The sequence below is a fragment of the Hyaena hyaena genome, unplaced genomic scaffold (genome assembly GCF_003009895.1).
Source record: "Hyaena hyaena isolate Hyena2069 unplaced genomic scaffold, ASM300989v1 scaffold_525, whole genome shotgun sequence".
NCBI classification, from domain to species: domain Eukaryota; kingdom Metazoa; phylum Chordata; class Mammalia; order Carnivora; family Hyaenidae; genus Hyaena; species Hyaena hyaena.
In genome coordinates, this window is record NW_024081157.1 from 1,214,220 (window position 1) to 1,238,294 (window position 24,075).

Here is a 24,075-nt window from a genome sequence, read left to right on the forward strand (position 1 = left end):
CATTAGAAGAAACTGATGAAATGCTAGACATTCTGGAAATGCTGCTTTCAAACTAAAGGTGCCCCATTCATTTGTAAGATTAAAAAGTCAGCCAGGATAAAAGCCTAGGTATCACCAGCTTTAAGTTTAAAATTCCTTCAAAAGTTTTCCATCACACTTTTGATAAAGACCATACTTTTGCATGTGGCCTACGAGTCTCTACATTTTCTGGTCTCTGTCTACCTCCCCAACCTCCTCATAACCCATTCTCTGCATTCTGTTCCAGCCTCAATGGGCTTCTTTTTAGGCTCGTGAATATATCAAGGCCTTTCTAAAACAAGATGCTGTTTACCAAAAAGTTCTGGAAATGCTGTTCTCAGTTCTGCTTCACTCCCACCCTCGCTCCTGCCACAGTGTCATGGAGTTAATTCCTCAAATCCTTTGCATCCTAGTTTGTACATCATTTCCTCAACGAAGCCTTCTCTGACCAGCATCGGTCAGTCCCATATTCCCCACTCTCATAGTGCCTGTGTCTTTTTTTTCCTCTGCACTTCTCACTGTAATCACACACTTATTTCTATAAGTACTCAATTATTATCTGTTTTCCCCAGAAGACTATAAACCCCAGGAGGCCAAAGACAGTGGGTATTTTTAGTCATCTCTAGATTTTCAGCATTAAACAGTTTCTGGTACATATTAGGTGTTCAATATATAATAGTTACAAATTGGTCCACAGTGTCAACATGGACTTTCTTAAACTTAGCACCTGAACTCATTTTCTAGGTTGATTATCTATCTATCTATCTATCTATCTATCTATCTATCTATCTATCTATCTATCTAAATCCATCCATCCATCTATCTAATCCATCCAGGAAGGCATAAAGAGAAATAAAGCCCTCAAGAAATAGCTGCTTCTTTTCCCAACAGTCTTAAAAATTAACTTGATGGGGGGCACCTGGGTGGCTCAGTCTGTTAAGCATCTGACTCTTGATTCTGTCTCAGATCAACAGCTCACAGTTTGTGAGATTGAGCCCTGTGTCAGGCTCTGCACTGATAGCACAGAGGCTGCTTGGGATTCTCTCTTTCAGCCTCTGCCCTCCTCCCCCCCATAAAGAAATAAACTAAAAAAAATTAACTTGATATAAAATTCAATGTTTACTGTTGTTCAGTTTGAATGTAAAAACATCATGTATTTGGAACATTATATGTATACTTCAAAATCTCCAAAACCAAAAACAAAGGAAACATGCTGACTTATTTTTACTTTAAATTTAAGCACTTTGAACAATAATGGGATTTTCTGTGGGGCAGCTCAACAAAGTTAGGAGTCACTACTAAAACTCATACTAAGAACGGGTGGAAACTTATGGGGGTGATGGTAACATTCTCTATCTTGATTGTTGTGGTTTCCCTGGGTGCATAATATGTCAAAACTCATTATTATTTTCCACTTAAAATGGGTGTACTATATGTAAACTGTATCTCAATAAAGTTGTTGAAAAATACCCTACATATATATCCTTGAACCTTAAGAAATAGAAGAGCAGAATGAACAAATCCATACAATTTCAAAGATGAGACTCAAAATTTCAATGACACCTGACCCCAAACTTGTAAGCTATTTGTAACACTGGAGAACTCAAAATTAGTATCATAAAATTCAAAAACAAAAATGATAATCAGTACAAAGGCAGTTACATAAGGGGCTAAAAATGGGATATATTCTGATTTGTATCACGAAATCTTAAAAGCATTTAATTTTATTGTTTGGTTCTAAATAAATTATTTTAGCTGTGAACTCTTCTAGATCTAAAATACAGTTTTACCATGACCCATTTGCATACAACATAATGGAGACTCAGTCTAGTGAATATGCCTCATAGAGATGGTAATTATCATAGTTCAGGATGATCACAGAGTCTATCAGTTTTCTTCATATAATTAGCATATTCCTTTTTTTCCATCTTCCTCAATTTTTACTTCTATCCAGGATGAAATGAGATAAGACTATCATAAAACAGCTACCAACTAAATAATACCCCTTGGAAATACCAAGGGATACTGATCCCATGAAGACTCTTGCTGGATGCTTCTGGAATATCTCCTTCTGTGACTAGGGAATAGGTTAATCTTAATTCATCGGTTAATCTTAAATTAAAAACATAGTGAAGTGGGGAGCCTGGGTGGCTCAGTCGGTTAAGTGTCTGACTTTTGCTCAGGTCATGATCTTGCAATTCATGAGTTCAAGCCCCACCACGTCAGCGTCTGTGCTGACAGCTCAGAGCCTGTAGTCTGCTTCGGATTCTGTGTCTCTCTCTTTATCTGGCCCTTTCTCGCTCACACTCTGGTATCTCTCTCTCTCTCAAAAATAAATAAACATTTAAAAAATACATAGTAAGGAGCAAAATTATCATACAACACACTCTGGAACTGAAGATAATCTTGAACACACTGTGGGATTAGCACACCAATTCTACCATTTGTTCTGTCAGATAATAAGGAGCTGGCCCTGGTATCTATGTTTCACACAACTGGTCTTTAAATAAATATCTGTTGGTGTCTCCATGTTACTTTTTGTTTAATAATCCCCATCTTCTCTGCATGTGACAACTACTAATAGGCTTTCTTCCTACTTTTTTTTTTTTTTTTTACCAATAGCAAAGCATACTTCTCCAATTTGGATCTCTACACTAAACATAGCATGGTTATTTCTTCACAAAATGCAGGGAAGAGATTTTGGGTAATGTAACCCCTCTTTTCCACTTACCTTGGCCCTGCCAGTACTTTGAAGAATGTGCACTAAGGCACAAGCCAACTCCTCTTTATTTCTCACACTAATTACCGGTTCAAGGACAGAACACAGCATGGTGTAGTTGCTGGTGACAAATTCTGCAAATTCTTTGTATTGCTCCATAGGCAGAATGGTGATAGTTTGGAACCGAGATTTAATCCGAATAGAAGGTGCCCCTGTCTTTCCTTTGTTGGACGTAGGGGTACTCACTGGATACCACTTTTCTATAAACTGGCGACCAGTCACACTGGCAGTGGGAATGTTGACTAGCCCGACGTAATTATTCTTTTCTTTTTTTTTCTTTTTTTCCACATCTTTATAAATGTGAATTGTAATGCTATGAATAGATGGAAGGCTGTAGAATTCAAAATGTTCACCCCAGAAAATATTATCTGCTTTGGTCTTGCTGGTTGTACGAGCAAAGAGGGTACCATCAAGGCAGAGTTCACAGAAATACTTCTTTTTAGAAGCAAGGTCCTTGGCTTCAATGATCCATAAACGAAGAACATTTTCAGCTCGTCTGCAATTGTCCTATAAAAAAAGCACAAGTTCGAGTTTGAAAGCTGAAATCCCAGAAAAACAACATTTTCCTTTGAAAGGAGGTGATACTCAGTAAATATTTTATTAAGGGTGGTGATTAAATAATGAAAGGGATTGCTCTCTCTTTGTTCAGGATAATAGCAAACTCTGAACAAGAAGATATCAGAATCTTAGCCTTAAGTACTCAATTTACTTGGGTCAAAAAACATCATGTAAGTTCTAATACAGCCAGCCTAGTGGCAACTGGCCTACTTTCTGCAAATAAAAAAAGAGAGAAGCAGTTCAGAAACTAGTGTTCTAGTCCCATTTCTGTCATATATCAGCTTCGGACATGGGCATGTCACATAACTTTGGAGTTTTTTAAAAATGTTTATTTATTTTTGAGGGAGGGGGAGGGGCAGAGAGAGAGAGAGGGAGACACAGAATCTGAAGCAGGCTCCAGGCTCTGAGCTGTCTGACACGGGGCTGGAACTCACAAATCGCAAGATCATGACCTGAGCTGAAGTTGGACACTTAACTGACTGAGCCACCCAGGCACCCCAACTTCTGAGTCTTCTTACCCACATTGGTAAAAATCACAATAATATCTGCAATAAGATTATTTTTGGTATAATGTGCATAAATGTAAATGTGCTTTAAAAGTACTATAAAAATTGAGGTATGATTGCTGCATTTACCTTCTATCAACTTACTGATCACAGAGTTATACATTTTTAGACACTCAAAGCCACTATTACCTTATTTGGTTGAACTGCCCTACGAAGGTTTTCCATCCACTTGTCTCTCTCTGAAGCAGAGTTACAGCTGAAGCATTTACTTCCACTTAAGTAGGTAACCTTTAATATAAAAGATTAGAGATAGGGAAACATAGGGATTGCAGGTTCTGTTTTCATAATTCTATTATTTAAAAGTTAGGAATATGCTACGAACCCAAATCATAATTCATAAAACAGAAATGATATTTGGTAGTTCTGTGATGTCTATATTCTACATCTGCGTTTTGTTCTCATATGTAGGTAGCATCCATATGCATTTCCAGGTAGGGGAACAAAGGCCATTGAGAATTTAGGTCAGGAACCTAAAACTGGCCTTCCATTCAGAAAGATCACAATTAAAAACCTTCCAGGCCACATCTTCAATACCTGTAAACAAATATACTCAATTCTGAGTGAGTTAACAAAACAATAGCTGCAAACACCAGAGAGCCTCTAAAACAGCTTGTCAAATTTCTCAGGACTGCCTTCACTCTAATATTACAGAACGAGTACTAAGTGGAAGTAAAAAGAGTTAGCAGTATTGAATTACTGTCTTTGGAACCCATTTCTCATTGACCACTATTATCATTGTCCTTTAAAGATGAACTATGCTGTCTGTATACCTAGCACCTAGCACTGGGCCTGGTACACGGCCTGCTGAACAGAGTTCCACAAATACAGGAAAATTCAAGTGACTGCTATAAAAATGAACACTAATAAACGACCTGTTCAAATTGTTGAAGTGTGCTCACGTATTAACTCAATCTAAAGTTATAACCCAGTGAAGTCAGATCAGAGTATGTGCACTATTCAATATGGTAGCCAGTGAGTGCCTGAAATGTAGCTAGTCCCAAACGAGATGTACTGCAAATGTAAAATACACATCAGCTTTTGAAGACTTAGCTTAAAAAAAAAAAGTAAAAAATCTCATTGATAATTTTATATTAGTTACATCTTAAAATGATATTTGGGTTTAATAAAATTTTAGATTACATAGTTGGCTTGCATTATATGTCTTTGTATTAGGGCAGGTCCATAAGAATAGGAATCAAACATCTTTCAACTTCTACACCATCTATCATAGGATTCACCACTAGTTACTTAGTAAGTTCAAGTTAATCAAATCCTAACCCTTACACACACACACACACACACACACACACACACACACAAAGAGTTTTAAATTAAATTGCAAATGGCCAATTGTTTAGTTTGGGAGGGAGTTTATATTTAGTTTGGGAAGAAGAAATTACCTTATAAAAAGTGATAGTCATAATTTAATGATGAAGGGCAATTAACTTATTTATTTAAGAATTTAGGCACCTGCAATGTGTCAGGGACTGGTCTATGTGCAGGGAATTACAAAAATGAATAAGACATGGTCTCAAATATCAAACTACCCATGTTGTAGTCAGAAAATTATGATTTTGGTCAATTTCCTTAAAGACTCACTAAAGTTGGAAGCTTAGATTTTTAGGAGAAAGATAACATAGTGGGTGATATCTTTATCAAAGACTGAAAAATTAAAATACTAACTTAGTTATCATTAGGATTGAGACCTGTGCCAAGAGTATGTTAAGAACATATTTATTTTAAAGGCAGACTAGGCCAAAAGGAATGAGAAGGCATAATTAATAACTTTAATGACCAATATAACTAGATTAATAGATTCTCAACCTTTTTCCTATAAGTAGGTTATTTTCAGCAGCTGAAAGTCACTTAATGATGATCAAATCATCAATACCATAGTAATAAAATCACAAAATCACTGGAGAGAAAATCTGTTTGGTGCTTAATCACTCTTCCTTCTTTCTATGCTTTTTACCTCAAAGCAGAAGTCTTTTCCAAGGATGCTACTGTGGACCGAATTCACTGACACCGGCTCTCCTTTGCCGAGATCCAGACACTCTATGGCACTGCAAGGGCTCAGCAAGGACTCATGGGAACGTGACTCTTTTAGTTTAGGCAGACTACGAATCCTAAAAGTAGAAAATGATATTTTAGATAGTGTACTGCATGGCCAACAGGAAAACGAAAGATGAACATACGGGAGGCTAACAACAAATGCATAAACGCTTAAGGAAAAATAAAAAAGGAGCAAATGAATAGTTAAATCCGCAATAATAATACAACCATATTCGCATGGCACAAATCAACCACGTACACATTTGTGTGTGCACACATGTACACACTTGTTTTTCAATAAAGCACAAAAACATACTATAGTTTTATACCAGTCTCAAAGGAGTTCAAAAAGCTCCACTACCCACATTGTTTTTATTCTCATTCCTATCTTGAAGATGGAGAAATACATACTCCACAAGGTACTTACATATTCTTTTTCATACAAAGGTATTATCAAAAGACATGTTTTGTTTCTTTTCTTTTCTCATTTTTTTTTCATGCTATAGTTTGAACCTCTTCTATCCCTGACAAAACAGTAGTGGCTGAATCCTCATTCTGTTTCTTGCTGCTTTGGCAGAATAAACACACTCACACAGAGTCAAAGACCAACTTTTCAGCACAAGACCCTGCCTTTCAAAAGATCTGATTTCCATCTCAATACGGAATTCTTTTCTGGCAAGCATTTGGTCATATCCATGCTTTACTGTATAAACATGAATAAAGAATAAAATGCCTTGAAGAAACCTCCCACCCTCAAAAGAAATGTTCAAACTCTCGTCTAGAGGAACAAATCTTTGTCAACACCATTCAGGCATTTGGGCTGATTCTGTTTCTTAGTTGTTTAAAGAAGAATGCTGTGAATGACTCTGGCCATGACAGCAGCGAGTCCCTCGCTGCCTTCCCTTTGGAAGAATTAATGAAGTCAAGAATAAAAGCGAAATATTCTTGGATCCAGAACTGGAGAGCCAAGCAGTTTTACTCAATAATTAAAGAATTTATTGAGTAAAACACCCAGAATTAAATACATATGTTTCAAGTAGAAGTAACCAAGTCATAAGGATAAAAAGAACTATGCCGGTGTAAAGACATTTGTTTTTGTAAAACACAACAAATAAGGAGCTTTATTTATTGCCTTGAAATGGCTATGCTAACATTATTCTAACACTGTTTAATCAAATTCCATATATTAAGAAACATCTTAAGCAGTGAGAATTTGAGTCCATTCTTCCATCCGTACACATTACAAAAAACACTTTCATTTAATGTTTATAAAGAAAACGTGTTCTGAGATAGTCAGCAGTCTTTCTAAGGTCACAAAGTCAATATTTGTATTTCCCATTGATAAAACAAAGCATACACGAAAGGGACAAATGCCACTTAATGTTTTCTACATAGAAATATAACAAGGTAACATTTGTTTCTTTTTGTTCTATTGGATAAAACAATGCTATGTTATATACTGCAAACACAGCCATCAACATAAATAACTAAAGGCTAAAAAATTTTATTTTAATAGTTACCGAATAACCTTTCCCAGTACGTTTCATAGGGAGCCAGTTAACAGGATGCTGTAATGTTTTTTAAAAACACATATAAATCCCAGCCCATTTTTCCCAGGAGGAGTTGTTTGGAAAGGAAAAGTCTCTCGTGCTCTGGGAGAGAGTCTCCCGATAGGAAAGATTAAGGCATATTTTAAATAGAAGGCAGTATGACAAAAGTCTCACTTTTATTTTGAAAATTCTCAAGGATGATATTCTAAAACGTAAATTAATTTTATTTTAAACAAAATAAACGCCTACCTACATGAAGCAATTGTACAGCCACCTGGGAGTGCAGCCCCAAATCATTGTGCTGCTACATGTCACGGTGCAGCAAGTCACTTTCTGAACTATGTCTTTGTTTAGAAGGCAAGAACCAACAGAAGAGAGTTTCCCTCCTGCCTTCCTTTACTGGTAACATCTCTGGATACACATTTTCCAGGTGTCATTTCAAGGCTCCAAGAGAAGTAGAACAGAAACACAAAGAAGGAAACAAGATGGCATCTTCCGAACAGGTTGCAGGATAGGTAATATTCCTTCTTCTCTTGCTCAGGCTGCATCCAGCCCCTCAGGTAACACAAACAAGGTGCTGGGCTCTAGGCTGGGCCTGTTGCCATGGTGCTCCACCTATCCGGAGAGTAGGGCTAGGAGGCAGCCGGGAGAGGCTGTGCTTTGAAGGACTCAGGAGCTTGCTCTGCAAACGTGACCATTTTAAGACAGAAAGGAAGGAACGGTAACGTCCCTGCTCATTTCCATTAACAGTTTCTCAAAGTCAAAAGCTGTAGGAAAAAACCCAGAAGGCAACTCTGGGGGCGGAGGAGAATCTCTGAACTCAGGGACAAATCTCAGCTTTAGCTGGCTTCTTCCCCTGTGATTCCTTGCCCTCAGCTAGAAGGCATTTGCCACATCCGACCTTGCAAGTACAATCTTCCTTTCACATCTGTTCTATTTCCTTTGCATGTTCACCCTAGTTTAGTGTTCCTAGGTATTATTTTATATTAACTTATCTGGATTACACCACTTTTTGAAAGAGAAAGTTGGATGAAACTCCTATTTACTGTATTTTCAATGCTGAGCAGATTCCATTTTGAAACCCAGGTTTAACTTCCAAATGCAGCCATCAACAGATATTAGAACCAAGACATCTGGAATTAGAATTCAAACCTCCCCCTACTTATTGAAATTTCATTATTAACACTTAGTTCAGAAGTCAGCATATATGTACACCTACACACCCATGAATTCAACACCAAAGTCACTAATATGCTCTATATTACTACTGAATAAATAAGCAAGCCCTTCCTGTATTGGGAAGAAAGTATCTCTGAGAAGAGAGAATTCCCAGAGAAGCAGGATTAGAGTAAACAGGAAGGTTAAGCAGCCTGGGAATGGCTTGAGGTTGGGAAGAGGTATTATCTGGGCAAATATTTCTATGGAATAGCATTAGGGACTCAAGTCCCCTCTAAATCATGTCTACCTCCTCTTGTACCTTCACGTGAATTGATTTTGCTTAGACCTGCTAACTAGAGATTTTTAATAGCTCTGTATATATGGCACTACAGTTTACTTTTCTAATGTAGAGTATGGATTTACTGAGAGAATAATATGAGTTTAAAACAGTTTTTTCCAGTCCAGTCTGACAATGGCCTTCATCAAGGAACCTAGCCTGGAAAGTGGGCCTTGTGAATCCCTTGATTCCTAGCCAGGGTTCTCTCCTCAGCCCCTGCACCTCTTCTTCCAACCCCACCATCCCAAACATTAAGTAAGAATAATTCAGGGTGCCAATATAATTATTTCTTGGCTTAACTGGGAAACTGCTTTCCAGAAGCAACTTTACTTCCAACTAAGGAACACCGTGTTCTTTATGTTTTAAGGCCAGCAGACCACCTTGATTTCTTTGTAAATTCCGAGGATTCTAGCAATGTGATAGGTCAGGGTTAAAAATCTAATTGCTTTGCTGATGAAGATTACCTGCTGCTTCTGACCTATTTAAGAGATAAACTACAAGGTAAGACAAGCTTTTCATTACTCACTACAGTTATTGAGCATTCCATTGCTTTAACCCACATGCCTATCTAAAATCAGTCCTTAAAAGACAAAAGTGAAGGGTTGGGGGATGGGGAGCCAATACCCACACCACTGGATACACGGATGGGAAAAAAAATAGAGTCAAAGAACTCTGATTAGTGTGATGTTAAGTAAAACACAGCTGGATTTTTCTCAGCTTAACCATTCAAATTTTTTAAAAAGCCATGTTTCCCTCAAAGTGCCAATGGTGCCTGGATGTGCTAGCTCAAATCTGCCACACGTTCACAGATTCAGTTCCAAATCATTCCGGAAACTTTTAATTAAAAATGCTTATTGCCACACAAAATCCTGCACTCCAGTGCAGGTGAATTTCTGCTGGGCTTGGCAGTTATGATTCCAGACTGCTTCACTGAATTCTTGAAGAAACACTCAGCTGTAAGGTGGGTGCGGCAATATAGGCTCGTATTCACCAGTATGTACTCCGAAGGCAGTTTATCGTGTTTGAGAACACAGCTCAGTATCCCAGGACTCTACCAAGCTTTTTAAATTTGGGAAAAATGTAGATTCATTTGCTCCCTACATTTTATTGTTTTTCAACCTGGTAGATCTTTGGAAAGAGCAGATCTTTTCCTGTACTATAATTTTAAAGGTTTTCTTCCCTGGATTAAACAACAACAACAAGGAAATTAGAACTCACTCAGCAGAATTTCTACTTGTGGGCTCAAAAAACTGTCTTTCCTGAGAATCCTGAAAGCACTAGCTGAACGGGTTTATCTGCTGCAGTTAAAGCCAGTCCTTACTGCTTAAATTACTCCCTGATTTTTATGTTAGCTTTAAAAAAATATACCACACAACCACTCACACAAAAAGCTATTTATGAAAATGTAACATATATTGCTGATCCTTCCTCTCTCTGCTCTCAGCCTCTAAACAGGATGGTCTAAGGAGCCCAACTGCTAATGGTAAAATAGGATATTTGTCAGCCTGAGTTGTCATTTAAATTAACAAACTCATGGTAACAAAGTTTATCATCATAGACAAAAATGACATTCAATTTGTCATTTTGGTACATATACATGTATACATGCAATGAAAGAAGGCAACAAAGGAAGACAAGATTATAAATATTAAAACATGTTGAGGAGGGCAGAAAAATCAATGAGCCTTCAATATGACAAACACTAGGAATAATCTCTTTAACAAAAATTGTACCATATGGTAATATACTGTTACTTTTTTTGTCCTTAAATTGTAAATGGAATACGATCTACTAGTGCCAATTAAATTAAATACAAACATAACTATATTCAGTGTTTAAAACCCATGAAATGATACAGAGAAAGGGGAACCTTCTTACATGGTTGATGGGAATGCAAACTGGTGTAGCCACTCTAGAATAAACAGTATGGAGGTTCCTCAAAAAGTTAAAAACAGAACTAACCTCCAGTCCAGCAATGGCACTACTAGGTATTTATCCAAAGGATACAAAAATGATGATTTGAAGGGATACATGCACCCCAATGTTTACAGAAGCACTATTAACAACAGCCAAATTATGGAAAGTCCAAATATCCATCGATTGATGAACAGATAAAGAAGATGTGGTGTATATATATATATATATACAATGGAGTATTATTCAGCCATAAGAAGAATGAAATCTTGCCATCTGCAATAAATGGATGGAGCCAGAGGGTATTATGCTAAGCAAAATAAGTCAGTCAGAGAAAGACAAATACTGTATCATTTCACTCCCATGTGGAATTTAAGAAACGAAACAGACGAATATAGGGGGAAAAGACAGAAAGAGAGGCAAACCATGAAACAGATTCTTAACTATAGAGAACAAACTGATGGTTACCAGAGGGGAAGCGGGGGTGGGGGATGTGTTATACAGGTGATTGGTATTAAGGAGGACACTTATCGTGTTGAGCACTGAGTGTTGTGTGTAAGTGATGAATCACTAAATTCTACTCCTAAAACTAATATTACACTATATGGTAACTTACTGGAATTTAAATAAAAACTTGAAACTAAGCCAAAGCACACTCACAAACAACTTAACTAACATACATCTTAAATACTGATTGGAAAGACTAACTTTTCTCTTTATCCATTATAACACAATGTGTTCAGATCTATGAAAAAGGATGCAAAAGAGCCTCTGTGAGCATTTAGCAGGAGCCCTAGATCTTAAATTGGGGATTCAGAGAAACGTCCTTGGAGGTAAAGGAAGTGAGGTTGTGACTTCAACTTAGCTAACACAGACACGGAGGGAAAGGCTGGCATGTGAGAAGGTCTTGGTGGAAGTGTACGAGTCTGAAGTGTTTGAGGAACTGAAAAGAATGTAGCACTGTGGCTTTGGGTGAGTGTGGCGGCTGAGAGAAGAGGGGTGGGGAACAATGAGGCTTGAGAGATACCATGAAGGCACCTGTAGTAATGTGGGTATTTCGATTTGAGTAAAGACCAGTGGGTGGCCATGAGAAGGTTTCTGGGTGGAGGGGGAATGACAGGATCAGATGTGTGTCTCAGTAAGAGTCTTTGGCTAAGGTGTGGAGACCACGAGGGGAACATAAGGAGGGGAGAAAAAAAAATGGAACACAGAGAGAGACTAGGTCACAGATTATGGCAGTAATCTGAGTCAAGATCATGAAGTGGAAAGAAGTGGCTGGATTTGAAAGAGAATTAGAAGGTAAATAGGTCTTGGGGAGCCTGGATGGCTCAGTAGGTTGAGGGTCTGACTTCAGCTCGGGTCACGATCTCACAGTTCTAGAGTTCAAGCCCCACATCAGACTCTGGTGTTAGCAGAGAGCCTGCTTCAGGTCCTCTGTCTCCCACCCCCCTCTCTGTGTACCTCCTCTGTTGACACTGTCTCTCAAAAATAAATAAATATTTAAAAAAATAAGGTAAATAGGTCTTAATGATGAATGTTGGAGGAATTAGGGAGAGGACAGAGCCAAGGACGGGCTGGGCAGAAAGACGGTGATGTCCTTTACAGAGAAGGGAAATGAAAAAGGCAAAACTTGTTGAGATGAGGGTGGAAATGAAATTAAGTTTTCTACAAGTTTGAGGTTTCTATGAGAGTAGATGTTTGCTACAGACTGAATGTTTGCGTCCTCCCCCCAAATTTATGTTGAAATGATAAACTCTAGGGTGATAGTATTTGGAGGTGTGACCTTTGGGAGGTGATTACATAGTGAAGGTGGAGACCTCATGAATGGATTTAAAACCTCATGAAATAGACCCAGGACGGACCCATGGCCCATTCTCCCACATGAGGATGCAGTGAAAAGATGGGACTTTCTAATCAGAAAGGAGGTCCTCACCAGACACTGAATCTTGAGGATTCAAGATTGGACTGATCTTGAGCTTCCCAGCCTCCAGAAGTGTGAGAAATAAATTTCCGTTTCTTACAAGCTAACTAGTCTATGATGCTCTGTTCTAGCAGCCTGACTGGACTGAGGCACTGTGACCACTGCAAGACAACATGCTGACCAAGAGAACGTCCTAAGAAAATAATGCAAGGTATCGAACACCTAAATCTACAAAACTGATGAAAGAGACCGAAGAATTTAAAAGGCTGAAGGAAAACGGAAAGATGTGAGTATTTAAAAGCCCAGGGAAGACAGCTCTCAAGAAGGGTGGACTGTCCATTACTGCAGATCGGTGTGTTAAAATATTAATAGTAGCCACTGGATATATGGACTGAGAGATAATTGAGACTTCGGTAAGAGTGATTTCAGCCATGAGGACAAAAATGAGATTGCCATGCTAATGAATGGGATGTGAGAGAGTGGAGACTAACTCATGAAGTCTAACGGCGGAGACATGGCAACAGGAAATGGCCTGAGGGAGACATGAGGCTGAAATGTGGTTGAAGGTTCCCCCCCCCAATTAATCACTTTCTTCCCCTTAAACAATGAAGAAATAAATGGTAGTAAATTCCAAAAGCCCAGGAGGATAGGGGGTGAAGAATATAAATACAGGTACCTTCCTCAATCTCCTGTAGAAAATACTAACAATTAACAATAGTAAATAATAAACTATAATAATAAAATGTTAACAATTTTTGTCACCCATCCTAGAAATTTTTTATACAAAGACAATCAAATATATACATATACATTACACATACACACATATAAGTGTGTATACACACACACACACACAAATGGGATTCTACCATACTTTTTTTTCCTTAAGAGTGTATTTTGGACTTCTGTCCATATTGGAACACACAGATACAATTCTCCTCTTTTTACTAACCATATGGTATTCCCTTATGGGGGCCTATAGTATACTGGCAGTCCCCAATGATCATCTAAGTTTTTTTTTCTTTTCTTTCTTTTTCTGTGACTACCACCCACTTTCAAAAAGTATCTTAGTATACATATCTTTTTTTTTTCTAAAAATTTTAAAATGTTTATTTAACTTTGAGAGAGAGACAGAGCATGAGCAGGAGAGGGGCAGAGAGAGGAGGAGACACAGAATCTGAAGCAGGCTCCAGGCTCTGAGCTGTCAGCACAGAGCATGACACAGGGCTTGAACCCACCAACTGAGAGATCATGACCTGAGCTGAAGTCAGATGCTTAACTGACTGAGCCACCCAGACACCCCTTTCAGTATACATATCTTTATGCACATGTGCATGTATTTATGGTTTAAATTTCCACATGTGAAACTACTAGATCAAAGAGTGCATACATTTAAATGTTTGATATTGCTAATTATCCTACATAAAACATGGCATCAATGTAAATGCCTACCTGTGGTGTGGGTATGTGTTTCTATACACTATCACCAAAATGGGATAGGCCTGAACTTTAAAAACTTTTGCCAGGATAACTGGTGAGGGATGGTACTTCATTATTGCTCTTGTACGCATTTCTTTAATTATGAGGTTGAGACATTTTAATATGTTTACTGGCAATCTCAATTCTCTTTTCTGTGAATTACAAACTGCTATTTCATGTTCCTAAACTTTTTCTCTAATTGTTGAACTTAATTGGTACATACGTGGCACTTTGTATGTGAAATAAATTCGTACTTTTCCTGTCATATTTATAATTAGTTCTCCTAGTTTATGCTCAGAAAGGATTCTTCAATTCCAAGGTCGTAAGAAAGCCAGCTGTACTGGGGCACCTGGGTGGCTCAGTTGGTTGAGCGTCCAACTTTTCAGCTCAGGTCATGATCTCACGGTTCGTGGGTTCCAGCCCCACAGGGCTCTGTGCTGACAGCCTGGAGCTGAAGCCTGCTTCAAATTCTGTGTTTCTCTCTCTCTCTGTCCCTCCCTTGCTCCCACTCTCTCTCTTCCCAAAATAAACAAATATATATAAAAAAGAAATCCAGCTGTATTTTCTTTTAGTGCTTTTATTTTAATTTTTAGCCACTCCATTTAGATTTGTGGGGAGGAGAGATGAAAGGAATACAAGGGGAGCTAGCTTTTAGCTTTTTAAAATATTTTTCTTTTTTTTTTTTTTTTGAGAGAAAGAGTCAGAGAGAGAGAGGAGGGAGAGAACAAGTTGGGGAGGAGCAGAGAGAGAGGGAGAGAAATCCCAAGCAGGCTCTGCGCTGTCAGCATCAAGCCCAACATGGGGCTCGAACTCACAAACTATGAGATCATGACCTGAGCGGAAACCAAGAGTCAGATATTTAACCAACTGATCCACCCAGGCCCCTCAAGGAGCTAGCTTATTATTTCAACAATTTGTAGAAATATTATGACCACAAATGGACACATTCATTATTGCTGCATGCTATTTTATTCTTATTAAAAGTTGTTCTTTTGAGTATGTTTGTGTATATGTACATGTGTGCCTTTTACCTTTCATTTTTCCTTCTCTCTCAGTCATTTCCTCAGCAAGTTAGGATTCCTACTGACACATGCAACGGAGAGCATAATGGAAAAAACACTCAACCTGGAGCCAAAAGCCCTTCAAATCACTCACTGGCGACATGTGATCTGGAACAAATAATTTATTCTTTCTGAACCTTAGTTACCTCATTTGTAAAATGTGGATAACGATTTCTATACCTCACACAGCTACTGAGAATCAAACGTAATAATCTATGATTGCACAAACATCTCATAAACTACAGTACCATACAAATGGGGCTATCATTGCCAACATGGGGCTTTTTCAAAGTGATATGACATGCATGAGTTCATCTTATGTAAAGTATTCATTCAAGATAGTTATTCTTCAAAATATTCTTTGTTGGAAGAATATGAAGACAGAAGGAATAAATGTACACAAACAACTTTTCTTTTTTAATAGAAGCATTCTAATGAATTTTACAATATTATCATGATACAATTGGATTGGGTTTTAGTTTATAAAACTAAGGGATCCTTAATTGGCCCATAGCAGTAAACACTGGTAAGAGAAACTATAATCTACAGCTAGACTAATTAATAGCCTAAAATCCAATAATTTCTGAGAAACTGTCATCTATCCGAGTATACCATATTGAAAAAGATTATTCTTTTATTATCTACAATTTGTTTGGACTCTTCTGTTTCAGGCCAACAAACATTAAATTCCTTAGTAGGACAGGCACTGTGCTGGGGGAGGGGGACACAAGGAACGCCTGTACTCTTGAGGAGCTTTCCAGGCTGCTGCATTAAGCAGAAAGATAAATTCAGTAGAAAGTAGTTAGTCCTATAATGGTCCTGTAAGTTTGGCCATTAGTGGGTACATGGGGCTTAGTTTGGAATGATATATGGGAAGCACAGGGCAAAGAAGTCCAAAGACATAGGACTCCTGATTTGGGTACTGTTGTCATGAGTATGAATTAGAACATGTTCTGAGTTATGACGAAGGACAGGGTGTAGGAACAGGGAAATGGTATTTGGGATAGAGAGGGTGGCAAGGTCAAAAGCACAGAAATACAAAACAGTATGGTAGTAGATGACACACTTTTCATTGGAGTGGTAGGAGACAATGCTGAGAGTCAGGTATGGACAGGGCCGTGGTGCACTTTGTGTGTTATGCTAAAGACCACAGACGAAAACAAGTATTATGTACATATGTGATGAGATATTAAAATTGACGTTTCAAATGAGACACTGACACAAAACAGATCTGTGCACTGAAGTCAAGCACCAAACTATAGAACTTACAAAGGAAATGTTTCAGAACCGGTTCTCTGACCTTGATCCTCTCAGAACAAGACTAAAATGCAGTCAGAGTATGGAGAAGGGAAAGGATTTTGTGAGAGATAATTTTTGGAGAGAGCTGTGAGGCTTATCACCCTGCCTCCCACAAGGGTAGATAATGCATACAGGGTAGGGCTTGATTCTGTCTGGGACATCTAGATGAGGAAGGACTAGCTGTTGGTGACAGAACCCAAGAGGGCTAATGCTTTTGGATTAGCTTGCACTCCTAGAGGTCTCTCAGGGCAAAGGATGTATGGATATTTCTTGCGGACCAGAACACTGGAAGGGTGAAGAAGCCAAAAGAACAAGAATTCCTTCCCAGAAGTTCTGAAAGGAGTTTTAGGGAACACCTAGGATAGACATGTACCTGCTAACCTCAAGGAAACCATAAGCGGGAGTTCCTCAGAGACGAGACACCTGTGAAGAATTCCCCAAGTACCCCATGATGGAGTGGTCAGCTTTGAACACTGGCCAGGCTCAGACAGCATTATGGAGGGTTAAGATAGTACTACAACTTTTTTAACCCCTTTTGCCTATCTCTCCTTGCTTAGAACCTGGAGGGCACCTTTTTAAAAGCATGGTTAATAAGCTGGAAGAGAAGAGCAGATGAAGAGAGAAGTAAGTAGTTTATAGTATTTCCTTCTCCAAAGGAAGGCGACTCCCTGTATTTGGCTTGGCTGGGACAAGTGCACAGTTTTGATTAATATCTGGGACTGAACACCAATAAGTTCTGGGTCAAGACCTTCTATTTAAAGCAACCAAAGATTAAATAAATGGATTAGCAACCTAAATATAAAAGCTAAAAAGCATAACACTTCCAGAAGAAAACATTGGTGAAAATCTCTTGGGACAATCCTATAAGCAATGCTGCTGGGAAATGTAAAATGGTGACAGATACTCTGGAAAATAGCTTGGCAGTTTCTCATACACTTAAACGTGTGCTTACTATCCAACCCAGCAATTGCATTCTTGTGCATTTACACCAGTGAAAACTTATGCGTACACAACTTTTCTTCATGTGTACCTAAATGTTCTTCCATGTGTGAATGAGTCTGTGAACTCTGGTACATGTACACAATGGAATACTACTCAACAATAACAAGGAACAAACTACTGATAGATGCAACAAGTTGGATGGATTTCAAGGGCATTCTGTGCACTAAAAAAAGGCAATCTTAATTGATTATATGCTATATGATTCCATTTATATAACATTCTTGAAATAGCAAAACTATAGAGCTAGAAAACAAATTAGTGGTTGCTAGAGGGCATAGATGGGTGTGGGGAGGCGGGTATGACTGTAAAAAGGTACCAGAGGGAGTTCTTTTCTGGTAATGGAACAATTCTGTATCTTGATTGTGGTGGTGATTATACAAATCTATACGTAGGATTAAATTGCAAAGAACTATAAACACATGCAAATGAGTGCATATAAAAATTGGTGAAAACTGAATAAAGTCTGTTATCCAATTAAAGTATTGTACCAAGATCAATGATCTGGTTTTAATATTACAGTTATAAGATACCGCTATTGGGGAAAACCGGGGGAAGGATTTGTAAAAGTCTATATACTATTTTGACAATTTCTGGTGAGTATATAAATTCAAAGTAAAAAATTAAAAAAAATTGGTTCTAATTAGGAGAAACTCAAAAGCTCAACATCTCGTTCCAAAGTCCCTCCTACAAACGAACACCACACTCAACTCTTTGTTATCTCCTGAAAATGAACAAGCAGACTGCTTTAAAACCATGCTTTGTCGGGGCGCCCGGGTGGCTTAGTCGGTTAAGCGTCCGACTTTCGCTCAGGTCATGATCTCGCGGTTCGTGGGTTCGAGCCCCGCGTCGGGCTCTGTGCTGACTGCCAGCTCAGAGCCTGGAGCCTGTTTCAGAGTCTGTGACTCCCTCTCTCTCTGACCCTCCCCTGCTCACGCTGTCTCTCTCTCTCCTAGAAATAAATAAAACATTAAAAAAAAACAAAACATGCTTTGTCAGTGAGCCTCAGAATTGAGGACATTACTGCGAAGCTTTTCATTTGAGGGCTGTTTGGAGGGGTTAAGAAAATTCTTCTCCATGTGTTTATCTTTACCTCAAGACTGGTCAGTGTAGGCAGCCCTTCCAGAGCACGGCTGGCAGCCTGGTGGGCACTCGGAACCCTGTGATACCTCACAAGGCTGTAAAACCACTGTTCTTCAGCATTTCCTACTTTTGTGAGCTTTTTAAAATGCATTTGAAAGGTATATATATCAATCTTCTCCTGTCCCAACACCCTCCCAGATGACATGGCTTTAATTTGAAAATGTTGCCAATATTGATTCTAGGAAATCACTTTACTGGCTTTTATCTGATTAGATGGCTTTGGAACTATGATGACTTTGTGACATCCTATTGATTTTGCCGCTAAAATGGTCCTCTTATCTTGTCTTTGCCTCTTCGTTCCCAGTGTCACGATCCTCCTTACAGCCTCCGTTATTTCTTACAATAGCTTTTTGCTAACTGGTTTCCCAAACTTAGTCTCTGCAAACCAAGACATCTGAAATTCCATTCCTGGATTAATCTATACATAGCACAATTAGGTCACTTCCTTGCTCAAAAATGTTTTAAAGGCTCCCCAGTGCTTATACAATAAAATCCAAACTCCACAGTACATTCAAGGACTTCCCTGTGTGTGGAATATTAGGTTGAGAATAATTTCCACTCAGAATTTTGAAGACCTTTCTCCATTGACTTCTGGTTTTCAACATTTCTGTTGAGAATTACAATGCAATCCGCCCACTCCTCCTCTGCACGTAACCTATTTTTTCTTTCCAGAAGCTTTTAAGATTTTTAAAGTCTTGGTGATCTGGTATTTCTTGATGATGTGAATTGATGTGTGTGTGTGTGTGTGTGTGTGTGTGTGTGTGTATGTGTGATCTTTTATGTTTTAATTCACTGTGATGCGATTTGGTGGCCTTTCTAACTTGGATATTTATGCTTGTTTAAAAAAATGTTTTAAGAATGTATTTATTTTGAGATTGACAGAGACAGTGTGAGCAGGGGAAGTACAGAGAGAGGGAGAGAGAGAATCCCAAGCAGGCTCCGTGTTGCACGGGCAGGGCCAGACGCCGGGCTCAAATTCACGAAACTGGGAGATCGCGACCTGAGCTGAAACCAAGAGTAGGATGCCCGACCAGCTGAGCACCGAGGTGCCCCACCTGGACATTTACGTTTTCTTGTTTTGAGAAATTTTCTTGTGTTGTTTCTTTGACAATTTCCTCTTTGAAAATTTTCCTATGTTCTCTTTTACTAGCATCTTCTGGGTTGATTTTCTGTTTCTGTCCTACTTTCTGGGAGAGTCACTTGACTTGAGATTCTATATTTTTAATTTCCAAGCTCTCTTTCTTGTTTCTTTGATGTTCCTTTTCTTATAACATCCTGTTAATGTTTCATAGATGTATAATCTTATCCTTTGAAAACATTATGCTTTAAAGTGGTTTTTGGCTCTGTGCAATGTTTCTGTTTCTTCTGGCTTATTATTTTTCTCCCTCCTATTTGTTTGTTTTGCTCTCTTTCATGTTGGAGACTTTCCTCCAATATCTGCAGATTCTCGGTGATCTGTTTATATTTAACAGTAAACCACTGAGAAGCACGATGGCAGCTTTGTACTGGGATGGAGCTGATAGACTAATGAGGTTCATGATAGAGTATTAACTGGCCAGCTGCTTTTTTTTAAAAAAATAATAATTTAACATCTTTACTGAGATATGATTCACTTAACATACATAGTTTTCAGTATATTCAGATTTATGCAATTATCACCACAATTTACACTCAAAACATTTTCATCACTCCAAAAAGAAGACTTGTGTCCATCAGCAGTCATTCCTCAGTCATCACTTCCCTACCTTATATCCCCAGCCTTTGGCAACCACTGATCTACTGTCTCAAGAGATTTGCTTACTCTGGACATCTCATAAATGGAACCTACAATATATAATCTTTTACAGTGGTCTTTTTCACTTAGTATAAAGTTTTCAAGATTTATCCATGTTGTAGCCTGTATCAGTACTTCATTCCTTTTTATGACTGAATAATCTATTTGGCCTTTGAACAACCCGGGTTTGAACTATGCAGGTCCATTATAAGTGGATTTTTTTCAGTAAATACAGTACAGGACTATAAATATACTTTCTCTTCCTTAGGATTTTAACATTTTTTCCCTCTAGTTTACTTTATTGTAAGAATACAGTGTATGATATATGCAACATACAAAATATATGTTAATTGACTCTTTAGGTTACCAATAAGGAATCTGACCAATAGTGGGCTATAAGCAGTTAAGTTTTGGAGGAGTCAAAAATTATACATGGATTTTCTTTTTTTTTTTTCTTAAATAATTTATTGTCAAGTTGGTTTCCATAGAACACCCAGTGCTCATGCCCATCACCCCCCTTCCCCTCTCCCTCACCCCCATCTGCCCTGTTTGTTCTCAGCATTCAAGAGTCTCTCATGGTTTGCCTGTCTTCCACTCCTCAACTATTTTTCCCCTTCTCCTCCCCCATGGTCCTCCGTTAAGTTCCTCCTAATCCACCTATACATGCAAACATTATACATGGATTTTCAACTGGGCAGGGTTGGGGCGGTGTGGTCGGCACACCTAACTCCTGTGTTGAGTTCAAGGGTAAATGGTAATGTGTTGTATATCAAGTTTTGTATATTCATTCATCAGTTGATGGACATTTGGGTCATTTCCAATTTATGGCTATTATAAATAATGTCGCTATGAACATTCATGTACAAGTTTTTGTGGTGACATGTTTTCATTTTTCCTGGATATTTTTACGAGTGGAATTATCAGAGAGGATTGTAATAGGGGAACACAAATGTTGTTATCTGCAGGCTTTTTTTTTTTTTTTTTTTTTTTTTTATCTGGGTTGGTTCAGTTTCTCACATTTGCTATGTGATAAATGTAAGCCTGACTGCTGGCCTTTCAGAGCAGGGTGAGAGCTGAATCATTTCAGATTTCTGGAGGTGGGTGGGTAAATCAGTCTCCTTCTTTTGTTAGAGACTGTCTTCCTGATGTCCATCTCTCCCTCCTTCTTTAATAACAGACTCTTGCATTTTTGAGGACAACAATGTACCAGGTATAACATTTCTCAGCCTCTCGCAGAAAGAGATGGCAACGAGACACAAAGAGAAGTCACTGGATGGGGTTTCAGGAAAACTGATTTAAAGGGTATTAACTTAGCTGGAACACAGATGCCCTTTTATGCTGCCTGAAACATGGGTGCGATGGCTGAAGCTTCAGAAGCTACATAAAGAGAGCCTTGAAGACCCTAGGGATGGCAGAGGAGAAAGCTCACAAAGAGTCCTGGTTCCTTAGCCCTGGATTGCCCACCTTCAGATTCTTTTAGGTGAGGAAAAAATAATTTTACACGTTTAAGCCATTACTATTGCTGATCTGGATCCTAAGTGATAACAAATTTCAGAATTCCATTCTATTGGCAACTACACCTGATCTTCCTTCCCTTAATTTTAAGTAATCTATCACTCAGTTTTCTCCTCGTCCCATCAAAGATGGAGTTCCTGTTTCTGTTTCTTACAGTGAGTAATTTTTAAGACAAAAAAGCCAGAACCTTTTTATCTACCAACTTCAAAACTGGAATTTTACCTGTCCAATCTTATTTTCTACCTCTCCACTTTACACACCATGAACTATTCAGTAGTTCTCTTCAAGCTCCATAACTGCCTACTGTCTGCTTTTGCTCATTATTTCCATTCTGAGAAAAGCTCTCTCCTTGTGTGTGTTTCTAAGTTCAAATTACACATGTTCCACTCACGGGCCACTGCCCTATAAAGTCGTTTCTGAACATCCAGCAGGAAGTAATCTCACCTCACCTGTACCATTTCTTTCTGGACAACTTACTTCTTTTATGAGACTTTCCTGAGGTTGGGGGCTATGTCTTTAGGTCGCTACATTCCTTTGTAGCACACAGCTTCCTAATATGTACTTAACTGTCACACATTATGTATGTTACTGTATATCAAGAAACTTGGTTTTTAGGGGCAGCTGGGTGGCTCAGTCGGTTAAGCATCTGATTTCAGCTCAGCTCATGATCTCATGGTTCCAGAGTTCAAGTCCTGTGTCAGACTTCTATGCTGACAGTTCAGAGCCTGGAGCCAGCTTTAGATTCTCTGTCTCCCTCTCTCTGCCCCTCCCCCACTTGTGTTTTCTTTCTCTTTCACTTTCTCTCTCCCCCAAGAATAGATCAATAAACATTAAAAAAAAGAAATTTGGTTATTAGAAATATTGTCAAAGCTTTACTTTTTATACCTGTGCCCCACAATTTCACAAAGGAAATTTTTAGTTTAAGGATGATTAGAAATTGACCCAAAAAGCAACACTAATACCAAATTCCACCACAGCCTTATAGCAATGTTTATAATTAACATTAGATAGAATCTCTCTTCCTTTTGAAGGGGAGGGGCAGAGAGATAAAGTGATTTGCACAGCATCTTAATGAGAAATGTAATGAGAAACAGATCTCTGGCTTTTTCAGTGTTCTGGTCAAATCTGGCCAGGTAAGCCACAAAGAAAAAGATTGGCATGTTAGACCAAATGAAGATCTAAAACTTCTATATAATTTAGAGACATGATTTTTAAAAGATAAGAAACAGATCAGGAGAAAATTTTAGCAACATGCATGATAGTGGTTTATGATCTCTAGCAGGAAGGAAGGAAGGAAGGAAGGAAGGGAGGGAGGGAAGAAAAAAAGAAAGAAAGAAAGAAAGACAGACAGACAGACAGACAGACAAAATAGTGCAGCAGAAAAACGGTCAAAGTAATAAATAAACAAGTCATAAAAGTGAAAAGATATTCAACTTATCAGACATTAGGCAAACATAAATTAAAATGAAAAACTACATCCCCCTCTCACCCACTTTTTTTGAGAGGCAAGCAGTAAGTATAGCGTTAAGTTTAAGAATATACACTCTAGAGCCAGACTTCCTGGATTCGAAACATACTTCTTCCATTTTCTAACCTTCTACAATTTAGTAATTTCTCGTGCCTCAGTTTCCTCATTTTCAAAATGAGGTCATTATAGTAACTACCTCATGGGATGGCTGTGATGATCAAATGTGTTAGTTTATGTAAAATGCTTAGAACACTGTCTTGGCACATAGTAAATACCATGTAGGTGTTTATGATTACTATTTATTCCATCATATTGATTCAATGTACAATGCTGTTTAAAAGATAAAAGTAATCCTATTCTGTTGGTGGAAATGGTAATTGCTATAGCTTTTTTGAAGGACAATTCGATTACGTGCATATACTCTACATGGTAGTTCTACTTCAGAAATCTGACTCAATCACATAAAGACAAAAAGGGTACATAT

General features: G+C 38.3%; 1 protein-coding gene across 8 annotated transcripts in view; it reads right to left on the bottom strand.

Annotated features, from left to right (window-relative positions):
- RASAL2 (RAS protein activator like 2) overlaps window positions 1–24,075 on the bottom strand; it is a 186,772-nt gene that overhangs the window by 31,903 nt on the left and 130,794 nt on the right. For all 8 annotated transcript variants that reach the window (XM_039255387.1, XM_039255390.1, XM_039255388.1 and 5 more), the window contains 3 exons: window positions 5,894–6,047; window positions 4,051–4,149; window positions 2,750–3,304 (listed from right to left, as the gene is read on the bottom strand). In XM_039255387.1, the coding sequence (XP_039111318.1) occupies window positions 2,750–3,304; window positions 4,051–4,149; window positions 5,894–6,047 (808 nt within the window). The remainder of the gene's footprint in view (window positions 1–2,749; window positions 3,305–4,050; window positions 4,150–5,893; window positions 6,048–24,075) is intronic.